Below are 12418 nucleotides of genomic sequence, written 5' to 3'. Positions count from 1 at the left end.
GATAGATAGATAGATAGATAGATAGATAGATAGATAGATAGATAGATAGATAGATAGATAGATAGATAGATAGATAGATAGATAGATAGATAGATAGATAGATAGATAGATAGATAGATAGATAGATAGATAGATAGATAGATAGATAGTGATGCCAGCCATTCATGAAAATATTTCAATAAAAACATTCAACAGAATCATTGACATTCGTTAAAACAAATTTCACCAGCACAACATCAACGACGGCGTTCCTCAGAGCTCCATCATGAGACCCCAAATTCTCACTGAAATGTCTCAAGCCGTTTTTATTGTTTACATTGATAATGTTACTAAATATTGCTGTGGACCCACACCTAGCAGGATCTCCATCCATCCATCCATTATCTTTTACCCGCTTCTTCCTTTTTGGGTCACGGGGGTCGCCGGTGCCCACATGGTATTTTCTTTACAATCAAGTAATTGTATTCCTAAAATAAATTTTTGTGTTTCTGACATATTTTATGTATGTATATTTGTTGTGTTTATATGTATTAAATCAGGGGTGTCAAACTCAGGGAACCAAAATTAAAAACTTGGTCCCAGACACGAGTCAGTTTAAGTCATTTGACATTTTACATTTAGAACATCATCTTCAGGGGCAAGATAAGATGTTTGCCAGGGCCAGATTTGGCCTGCAGGCCTTGACTTTGACACATGTGCATTAGATAGTCTAACACAGAGCACTGAAGTCCACCCCCCCCCCCCCCCCCCCCCCATAGAAACAGAAGAAATTATTAGTGACAGCGGTAAGGGTGCTCCAGGAAAAATAGATATTTTAAAGGGAAAGGACGTGCATCTTGTAAAACAACAACAGCTTTCAAATAAAACAGAAAAAGTGGTTTCTCTTATCTGTCTTCTTTCCTGATTCCCCCCCCCCCTCCCCTCAGCCTCCCTCCATCCCTCCTCCGCTCTCACAGCTCGTGCATCCTCCTAATTTTCTGCTCACTCTCTTGCTTAGCTCGCTCCGGAGCCCACATCTTGCCTCGCACTTTGCCTTTGGACACAGTATTGGATTTTGCCTGCAAGCTCCCTCTCCGTGCGCTCCTCAGAGACCAACTAAAGGATGGTCGGTCAGCAGAAGTGCTGGGAAGTCGCTCTTTTCACCCTGCCATCATTTTAATCGCTCTGGGGGTAGATCCGGACCCCGCTGACATTGAAATGAGCCCCGTTTCTTTTGTAAAGAGCTGGTGAGAGGAGCTCGATCTGCGTGCGAGAGACCCTTTGAAGAAGTTTCACTGGTGCATCGTCTTGGGTGGTAAGACTGTGGCTGTGCAGCAGAGCAGTGCTTTTACAGGCCACATAGAATGAGATGTAGTGGGCAGCAGAGGAGAAACACGCTTTGGGAGAGAGGCTGCTGCAGCTAGAAAGAAGCTGCATCGGTTTTTCTGGTGAGAGGGAGAGGATGTTTGTTGCTCTGTGTGTGTGTTTCAGTCACTTCTGTGTGGATAAGTGTAGTCGTGAATGACGAGGAAGCTGAAGCGGGTGCACACACACTCCGAGGATGCAGATTGTGCTCGTGCTCGTTGAGAACTCTGGGTTTTGGCTTGTTGATGCAGCAGTGTAGAAGTATTTCACACGCTCAGCTTCAGCAGAAAGAGAGTGGGTGGATGGACTGCAGGGAAGGGACTCAACATCCACTGATGCCTTTATTCCAGCTAACTTGTGCAGGTCTCACACATGCTGTCTGGAAGGAAGAATGCAAATGTGGGTTTTTACTCCTCATAGAAAGCTGGAAAAATATATAAATAGAAAGCTGCAAACGCTGCGAGAGGTGTTTTTACAGATTTTTTAAATTTTGTTAATCGGTTAATGAAGCAGCTGCTTAGTGCATGGCTGTGCTATCCTTGTCCTCGAGGGCCACCACCCTGCGTGTTTTAGATATTTCTCTGCTCCTGATTTGAATCGATGATTAACAAACTTCTGCAGAACATGAAGCGTCATTAAACCACTGGACGAGATGTGTTTGAGCAGGAACACATGTGAAAATGCAGGATGGTGGCCCTTGAGGGCTAGGATTGAACACCCCTGAGAGTTTTAGCTAAGTGTGTGTGTGTTTTCAGGAATGGGAGATGGAAAGTGCTACAGCTTTGCCATGAGTCGTCTGTGGTTCTGTGTTTTGCTTGTGAGCATCGCCTGTCGTCTGAGGTAAGAAACTGATTCCTGCTCCTGCCACATCAGCTTAACAAGAGTTGATTCACTCTGGGATATTTCCTCGAACAATCTGTTTTGTTTTCATTGCACGTTAGGTTTGCGTTGCCAGCGAAGCTGCACTGAACGTATTTGTAACTTGAAATTGCTTTCATGCAGCTTTTCTCAGGATGTTGCTGGAACTCCCACAGAAGCAGAGTTAAACGACAACATCACCATCTTCACTCGCATCCTGGACGGGCTGCTGGATGGATATGACAACAGACTCCGTCCCGGGCTGGGAGGTCGGTCCAAAGGAAAAAGAAATGCAATTTTAATCGCAACTAGTATAAAAGAGCTGTTGAAGTTCACGTAGGGCAACTGTCCCTCTGTTCAGAAACATATTTACATTATGGGACGATGACATCAGTTCAGCTGATTAAACCTCTTTCTGTGTGTGTATGAACACAGAAACACACACAGAGTTGCTGTGAACTGATTAAAACTGTAAAATTATTAACTAGTCAAGACTATGTAAAAGCTGTCTTTTCTTCACAAATCTTGTTTATAAAATAAATTTCAGACACTACACTGAGCTGTACTCTCAGTCATAAATGACTCCTTTTCAGCAACATTAAATAAAACATGTTATTTTTAATATGACCACTAGAGGGGACCAAAGTAAGTAAAAATATTTTCTTTGGATTTTATCAAATTTTAATGTAAAATTGCATCAATAGTCTTTTGGCTTGAACTTCTATTTTTTTTTAACAAACACTTTATCAAAAGACTTTCATTCTGCCTTTTTTAAAATCATATTTCACTATGGGATTTGGCAGTCCATGTATGCCACATATATACAGTTTAACTTGAGAATTTTAGTAACTGTTCAATATAAAAGCTGGTATTATTTTGTTAAAGAATGCAAAATGCCATGTTTTCTGTGAAACTCTAACTTGTAAGATAACAGCCATGTCCAGTTTTCATATTCAAGTGTTTAAAGTATCATGTTGTAATATTTAATCATCTTCCCTCACAGAGAAGGTGACAGAAATCAAAACCAATATCTTTGTCACAAGCTTTGGCCCAGTCTCTGACACAGAAATGGTAAGAAACACTTTTACTTTGCTTATATTAGGTATTGTTTACATGTTTTACACTATTAACGTTACTCGCCATCACTGTTGTCCATTTTTAATAATTTTTAAGTTTTTGCCCAAATCAACTCTGATGGTCACTCTTCAGACAAACATCTGTTTGTGTTTTTCTATCAATCCATTGAAGAGTATTAAACAGAGCTTGTGACCACGTGGAGTTTTATTTAAAAGTGAGACTTAAAACAATTCTTGGAGAAAAAAGGATTTCTGGAAATACAATATTCCTGCAAGACAACAGAAATTTAAACACAACATAAATGACATATTTTTTTATCATCCAGCTTTTTAGCTTTAAAACATGAATTGTTTTATTCCCCTTTGTGTGCAAAGAAAGAGTTGAACACTTCTAGTGTTTATACAAGGCTCAGGGAAGTAGAAGTACAGAGACTATACTGTTATTCTTCTTCTTTCAGCTTTTCCCTCTTCAGGGTCGCCACAGCGAGTCATCCTCCTCCATCTCTGTCCTCACTCCAACTACCTTCTTGTCCTCTCTAACTGCACCCATATATCTCATCTTTGTCTTTTTCCTGGCAGCTGCATTTCTAACATCCTTCTACCAGTATACCCACTGTCCCTCCTCTGGACATGTCCAAACCACTGTCCCTCCTCTGGACATGTCCAAACCATCTCAGTCTGGCCTCTCTAACTTTATCTCCCAGTTGTTCAACCTGTGCTATACCTCTGATGATCTCATTCTTATCCATCCTTGTCACTCCTAAGAAGAACCTCAACATATTAATTTCTGCCACTTCCAGTTCTGTCTCCTGTCTTTTTGTCCATGTCTCTGTCTCCAGACCATACAACATAGCTGGTCTCATCACTGTCTTGTAAACTTTTCTTTAAACCTTTGCTGACACAATTTTGTCACAAATCATTCCTGAAGCTTTTCTCCATGCACTCCATCTTGCCTGTCTCTCTTCTTCACCTCTTTACCACACTTCCATTTTCCTGGACAGTGGACCCCAAGTACTTGAAGTCTTGCACCTTTGTGACCTCTGCTCCTTGTAGCCTCACTGTTCCACCTCCTCCCTCTCATTCACACACGTACTCTGTCTTACTACGACTGACTTTCATTCCTCTTCTTTCAAGTGCATACCTCCACCTCTCCAAGTTCTCTTCCACCTGTTCCCTGTTCTCACCACAGATCACGACATCTGCAAACATCATCATCCATGGGGATTCCTGTCTGACCTCATCTGTTAGTTGGTCCATCACCAGAGCAAACAAGAAGGGGCTCAGAGCCGATCCTTGATGCACTCCCACCTCCACCTTCTATCACTCCTAAAGCACATCTCACCACCTGCTGTCCTCATACATGTCCTGTACCAGTCTAACATACTTCTCTGCTGTAATGAGAGAGCTTCGAGATGGATTTAGCTCAGGGGTGCTCTCTTACATTTTATAATATCTGGACTAGTTCAAGTACATGATATTATACTTAATTTAAACGGATTCTTTCATTTTTCTGGACTAAGTGATATTGTGCTTAGAAGTACTGTGTCGGAGATGGTCTAATCAGTGACGTGAGACGTTAATTTTCTTTGACCCATCAAAATGAATGTGGTCATTTATTAACAGAATCAAAATTTAACATCAAAACATTGTACACTTGATTATTCTGATTAAATGCAATAACACAGCTTAATTAATGAGCTTTACAATGAGAAATCATACGGCCATGATTTCTCACTTGCAACAAAAAACAACAGACATATCTGAAGATATCTGGATTAATTACTGCAGGCTTAGCTTATCTTTTTACTGGCGAGATAGAAGAGTTTGAAAGATGGAGTAAAGTTTAAGGAGGGAAAGTGGATACTTAGGTTTAACTAAGATAATAAAGAAAAGATGGGGAGTTATCTTGTTTGAAACCAGATAGCACGTTTCCCAGTGATTTCGGCTAGATGTACCCGAGCGTCGACTCTTTACCTTGGTGGGGTTTCAGAGAGGTCTTCTCCTGGCGTCCAACAAGGCTGAGTCTTTTTACCTCCAGGGATTTATCCGCGTCTCATCAACTTGGGATGACGAGGCTGACTGGCCCAGCTTCCAAAATAAACTTCCCCGAAATATAGGATTAAGTTAAGTGGAATTTCAGCAAACGTGCTGAACTCCTGAGATGTTGAATAGGTCTTTGGCGTAATGACCGGAATCAACACTCCAGACAGGTGTCATCTTTAGAAAATGACCACCGTGGACTTCACCCTTGTAAAGTCGCACTGTCTTCCTTCTCAGCAGAACTCTCTGTTCTCCATGGAACTTCGGTTCATGTCTCCCAGAACTTCGGTTCATCCTCCAGAACTTCTGGAACTAGGAAGTGTCGACTTTTTAAAGAGTTCTGTTTCCGGTCCCTTTTGGGAAGTCCTGATTGGTTGAAAGAACCAACAGGGGTGTGGTTTTAGTGACGTAAGAAGTTACTACAAGTCAGAAAATCAGTGAGATGTTTGGGAACAGACAGAGAAATGTTTAGGGACAGACAGAGAAATGTTTTGGAGAAATGACAGACTACAGGTGCCAGTAGCTTCTTATTTCTGTCTGCTAGGTTTAAAAACATGACAGTTCGTTCCAATAACTTCTTTCTGACTTTCGACCGACATCACTACTTCTCATTTCAGACAGAAGATCAAAAAATGCATAATTACTTGGTAACAGACATTAACTTGATTTCTACTTTGAATGAGGATTAAAAAATCATTAATACTGTTTCACAGTTGATTTAAAATGAGTAGTTCACTTCAACATTTAAAAATGATTTGAACTAAACACACTTTGATTATCAAGATATTGTAAAATAGTAATGATAATATAAAAAGAGAGTGTTCTTTCAATTGATTAGTTCAGAATACAATGAGAAAGTCTCTGGATGAGCCAATTTGTATTTCTGGATTCAAATCAATGAAATAACAGTTTCTGTCCCATGAAGGTCTTCAGGGTCAGGTTTTGGCCTGAGGCTTAGTTCACTACACTGCCACTCCAGATTTCCTCATGCAATACCACATGTCCTCTCTCGGCACTCTGTCATATGTTTTTCTAAATCTGCAAAGACACAATGTAGTTCTTTCTGACCCTCTATGTACTTCTCCATCAGCATTCTCAAAGCAAAGATGGCATCTGTGGTGCTCTTTCTTGACATGAAACCATACTGCTGCTCACAGATAGTCACCACTAGTCTAAGTCTAACTTCCATAACTCTCTCCCTGATCTTCATCGTGTGGCTCATCAACTTAATTCCCCTGTAGTTACTACAACTCTGTACATCAACCTTGTTCTTAAAAATGGACACCAGCACACTTCTTCGCTATTCTTCATTCAAATATTCTTTTTTTTTTTTTAGTTTTGGGAATCGGGAATATAAATCAATGCAGGAATTGTATATCCGGCAGCAAAACTTTAAAATCTTTTGGAACGCACAAAAAGTTGGACAGATCAGTAATTGTTCCTGTGCATATTTTGTTATTATATTATTCTTCAAACAAGCGTTTAGGACAAATTCACACATGCTCACAGCACCACCACCACCACCCCATGTGAAACCCATCCCACTGCTTTGTATATGTCCTTTATCTCCTTCATCTTTGCCTGACTGAGAAGCTCCGTGTTTTTCTGCAGGAATACACCATTGATGTCTTTTTCCGTCAAAGCTGGAAGGACGAGAGGCTTTGCTTCAAAGGCCCAATGCAGATGCTGGCTCTGAATAACCTGCTGGCCAGCAACATCTGGACCCCAGACACCTTCTTCCTGAATGGGAAAAAGTCCATTGCACACAACATGACCACACCGAACAAGCTGCTGAGGCTGAAGGATGATGGGACGCTCCTGTACACCATGAGGTGAGCTCTCTGTGTCTCTGCAGTTGGATAAAACGTTTTTATCCCAGTCTTGGATTTCAAACAGTGTCAGGAGAGCTGCACGTTGTGTAATCCAGTTAGCCATAAAAGGATGACTAAAGCCTCCACCTGCCTCTTCTTTGAGGTTTAATGGTTTTTGAGACCCCTGCTGCAAAGCCACAGCCCACACACTCGTTCTGTGTGTGTCAGCACCGTCTTGTTTGTCCTCATGGAGACAACTGGAGGTCAGGGGACTTTGAAAGATTTACCTGAGTCCCGTGTCCTCTTCACACTCTGTCTTTAACTCCAGCTGTGGCTACAACACGCTCCCCGGTCCTCTCAATCCTGCAGCCAACATTCAGTCCCAGCTTGATTTCATGTGCTGTCAACTTTTGCAGTTAGTTTTTATCCAGTTATTGGAAATATAAAGATTTACTCTGATACATGTATATCATTAGATACATTGTTCTTGAGACCCTCTACAATTCTAGTAATAATGATTTTTTAATAATAAAAAAAAAAAAAAAATCAGATACACCCACCATAAAATGCAAGACTTTGAGTTATCATAATTTGATTAAAATAATTCCCCATTGAGCCACTTTTTCTCTCTTATTTGTGGTCGGGTCGTGGGGGCAACAGATTGATGGTGGAAACCGAGACATCCCTCTTCCCAGTAATACTTCCCAGCTGCTTCTGGGGGTCCCAAGGTGTTCTCAGGTGTGAGAGAACATAAGACCCTTCTTCTGGGTCTGTCTGGGGGTTTCTTGACAGTGGAAGGTGCCAAGGAGGCATCCTGGTCAGATGCTAGAACCACTTCAGCTGTCTCCTTTCCAATAAGAGGAGCGGCGGCTCTCCTCTGAGCTCCTCCTGCATGTTGGAGCTTATTTTATTTTATCTTTTTGCCGCTTGCTTCCAGGATCGCATTCTTTCAGTCATGGTCAACACCTAATGACCATAGGAGCGAGTTGAAACATAAATGGGTCAGTAAATCAAAACCCTTTTGACTCAGCTCTTTCTTCACCATAACAGACCAGAGCAACATCGTCATTACTGTAGCCCCAACTGATCAATCCATTCAAAATTAATCCAAATTGATAGTTTTATTTGTTTCTCTTGCTATTTTAGGCAGGCAGGAGACCATTATAAGACCTAAGTGGATGTTACCGTGCATGTTGCTACTTCACTGAGCTGCAACTGACTGGAGGCACAAAATTCAGACAAAATACTCAATTTTTACTGAGAGCCTCTTTGATTTAGGACATGTCTGGTTAACTGGAAACAAACTGGGGCATTCATGCAACATTTTACAACCAAATATATTTGCCTCAGTTTTGTCACAAATCTCTTCAGCATAGCATGTTTCAATCTGATGCCAATTTATTTACTGATTGATTGATTTTGCCTTTAATCAGTCACAATTTGATTTTATAGGTCAGCAAATCTTTACAAAGTTGTAGTTTTCACTCCTGACTGAACTGAGATGGATTCCAGAGGCTCGTAAAGTCTCTGTGACTATTTTTGACTCATTTATTTTGCAAATTATTTGAACATGAGATAAAGACAAACACTTGACAGAGTTGTTTGGTAAAAGAAGAATAACTATGAAGTGAATGATGGAGAGTAATTAAACTTTATAGGCTGGTAACTGAGTCCTTAAAATGAACAATAATTTGATATACTTCTTAATAGTATTTTAGATATCCTGTTTATAAAAGCCCATCTAGGGACAAGTGCTGCAAATTAGCTCACGCTGCATGATGCAGGCATGGGACTGCTGCTTTATTCAGTTTATCAATGTTATTGTGTGCCAGTCCCTATCAAATAAACTTAAACAAAATATAATTTAGGTTGGTGTGTTTAGATACAACAGACCACCTGGCTGTTCTCTGTTTGGGACCATTAAAGCCCATGTATCTAGCATTTCAACTCATTATCAATACCCCCAAAATTTTACAACTGTTATATTTGGTTATTATGAGCTAAAAACAAGTAGTATGCAGTTGCATTAATGCTGAACCTGACACGCCCTTTAGTTCATTTAGCAGATGGATTTATGAAGCTATTTTAAGTCAGAGTCAGAGATTCTTTATTGGCATTCGCACCTCATGTGGTACATGTGGTGGAGCGAAATTATGTACACAGGGTCCCAGTTACATCCAACAATAAAATGTATAAGAAAAACAGTAACATCTAAGATATGAACTAAGAAAAACATCAAGTAAATATACACTAAGCACTCATAACATAAAACATTGAACATCAGCACAAACATGAACATGAGTCTGTGAGCAGATGTGCACGCATGAACACATCAACATTGAAACAGATCAGCAGCAACATGAAACAAATCAGCAGCAACATGAAACAGATCAGCAGCAACATGATATGGTTTTTCACAGTGATTATTCTGGTTAGAGATTCATGAGTCTAACAGCCTCAGGGTAGAAGCTGTTCCTCAGTCTAGTGGTTCTACACTTAATGCTCCTTAATCTCCTTCCTGAGGGGAGTGGGGCAAAATGTGTGTGTGCTGGGTGAGTGGGGTCCTTCATGATGCAGGTGGCCCTCTTCCTGCATCTGGAGGTGTAGATGTCTGTGTTGGTGGGGAGACTGATTCCGACAGACTTCTGTGCAGCCTTCACCACTCTCTGCAAAGCTTTTCTTTATGCAGCTGTGCAGCCTCCATGCCACACGTTGATGCTGGAGCACAGGATGCTCTCCACTGCACACCTGTAGAAGGAGGTGCAGACTGAGCTTCCCAGACCAGCTCGCCTTAGCCGTCTGAGGAAGTAGAGTCTCTGATGAGCTTTCTTGATCAGGCTGGTGGTGTTGTTGCTCCAGCTGAGGTTGTCATTCATGTGTACACCCAAGTATTTGTAGCTGGAGACCACTTCCACCGCAGATCCTCTTATGTTCAGGGGGGTGTAGATGTTTTTGTTCCTTCTGAAGTCCACAATCATCTCCTTTGTCTTCTTCACATTGTTGTGAAGGTTATTCTCTTTGCACCAGCTCTCCAGGTGTTCCACCTCTTCCCTGTAGCTGGACTCATCTTGTTTGTGATGCATCCCACCACCGCTGTATCATCTGCAAACTTTACAATGTGACAGCCTGGATGGGTAGCTGCACAATCATATGTGAGCAGAGTAAACAGGAGGGGGCTCAACACACATCCCTAAGGAGAGCCAGTGCTGAGGGTTATGGTGGAGGAGGAGAGGTTGTGGATCCTCACTAACTGTGGTCTGTTTGTTAAAAAGTCTAGTACCCAGTAGCAAATGGAGGGGCTTAGTCCTAGTGTGGATAGTTTGTCCATCAGGGTTTGGGGGATCATGGTGTTGAAGGTGGATGTGAAGTCCACAAAGAGCATACGGACGTAAGAGTTTTTCTGCTCCAAGTGGTTGAGCGCACTGTGGACCACAGAGGAGATGGCACCCTCTGTTGATCGGTTAATAGAGTGAGATGAGAAGCAAGACAGTTACATGGCAGAAGATGCTGAGGGAGCCAGCATGGATGAGGTCAGTAAAGGTCAGTAAAGGTCAGCAGGTCGACAAGTTGTTTTATTTATTTTTTTGTCCTCCATTGTGGAGTAAAGACGGGGAATTGGAAATATCCTCCTTCTGTCTATCTGCAAATGTTGTGAGCATACTTGTTGGATAAATTAATTATCCTATCATCAACTCTTTAATCCAACAAGCCACACAGAAGGGGCCAAGAAGATTTATTCAACCCAGTTTACTCCTTGCAAGGGGAAGGGGGGCAGAGTTAACACACAGACATATTACATGACGCTCTGGTCCAAGGTCTGCCCGCGGACAAAGAGTTATCAGACCAGGCGAGGTCAAGACAACCTCTGCTTCACAGCTCACAGTTGTTGAAGGCGTCAGAAGTTATCTGTTATCAGACTCCTCTCTGAGTAGACAGAAAGACTCTCTTGACTTCACACACATTCACACATATTATTTAAATTAGTAAGTGATAACATCCATGACCTTTACATAACTTCCCCCATCAATACTTTGAATAAAAACTGAGGTAACAACTTCCCTTTCTGTGTGTGGCTGCATCTAGTTGAAAGAAAGCTTCTTTTTTTTTAGAGATCCTTCCTGTCTACAGCCATCAGTATCTATAACATCTCTTAATGTAATGAGGATAATGAGTTACAACAACAAATAATTTCCCTTTGGGATTAAGAAAGTATTTTTGAATTTGAATTTTAAATACTGGGTTGGGCAGCACGATGGCGCAACTGGTAGAGCTGCTGCCTCTCAGCGAGCAGGTCCTTGGTTCAAACCCCGGTCCAGGGGCCTTTCTGGGTGGAGTTTGCATGTTCTCTCTGTGCATGAGTGGGTTTTCTCCGGGTACTCCGGTTTCCTCCCACAGTCCAAAAACATGCATGTTAGGCTAATTGGTAACTCTAAATTGTCCCTAGGTGTGAGTGAGAGAGTGAATGGTTGTTTGTCTCGTTTGTCTCTATGTGGCCCTGTGATGGACTTGCGACCTGTCCAGGGTGTACCCCGCCCCTCGCACAGTGATTGCTGGACATGGGCACCAGCGACCCCCGTGACCCAAAATGGAACAAACGGGTAAAGATAATGGATGGATGGATGAATACTGGGTTGCCATGTCCAAATCCAAGACGGCTGCCGTCACATGTTAACCTTGTGAGCTGGATAACTTCAAAAATAAGCAATGTGCCCACTTCAAATTTGGTGTGACTTCAGTTAGATGTAAATAAGGTCACTATCAAAAATTGTATTGCCATGTCGAAATCCAAGATGGCCGTCACCATATATATATTTAAACCTGCCACCTCAGTCATTTGAGGGAACTATGCTTTCTAGTTTTTATAATGCTTAAAAATATAGTTCCCTCAAATGATCGGGGTGGCTTTTGGGGTTGCTAATCTATTAGGGCCAAGGCCACCATCGGCCACCCCCTGGCCCTGCCATTTAATCTGGCTGTGTATAAAATTCCTCTCTCCAACATTTAGGCAACAGATATGTAATTAGGCCTCTCTAGTTTATCAGACTGCATGCAGTGAATGCAGAAAGTTAAGTTGGCTGCAATTAAATTAGAACAAATAAACTTTAAACTGTACTTTGGTGCCTATAGACCCAACAACAGAACTACTTGGTGGTAAAAATAACAATAAACAAAAAGTACGCTGATGTCCCCCATCACAGAAGGACTGGAATACTGAACGTTTGTAGTTTTTTTATACAAGTGTTTTTGTGGACTGGAATTGAACAGAATGCTACTAAACCTTAATGTTTT

The 12418-nt window shown here is 41.6% G+C and overlaps 1 protein-coding gene across 1 annotated transcript in view; it reads left to right on the top strand.

Annotated features, from left to right (window-relative positions):
* Positions 1-2101: 2101 nt before the first annotated feature.
* The window catches only part of LOC119408126 (gamma-aminobutyric acid receptor subunit alpha-5), a 65046-nt gene continuing 54729 nt past the window's right edge, over positions 2102-12418 (top strand). The window contains exons 1-4 of the mRNA XM_037674966.1: positions 2102-2184; positions 2347-2471; positions 3206-3273; positions 6930-7150. Coding sequence (XP_037530894.1) covers positions 2102-2184; positions 2347-2471; positions 3206-3273; positions 6930-7150 — 497 coding nt within the window. The remainder of the gene's footprint in view (positions 2185-2346; positions 2472-3205; positions 3274-6929; positions 7151-12418) is intronic.

Source organism: Nematolebias whitei, chromosome 3, assembly GCF_014905685.2.
Source record: "Nematolebias whitei isolate Nwh7 chromosome 3, NemWhi1, whole genome shotgun sequence".
Lineage (NCBI taxonomy): Eukaryota > Metazoa > Chordata > Actinopteri > Cyprinodontiformes > Rivulidae > Nematolebias > Nematolebias whitei.
Note: the sequence above shows the minus strand (reverse complement) of the source record. Positions and strands in the feature narration are given on the sequence as shown.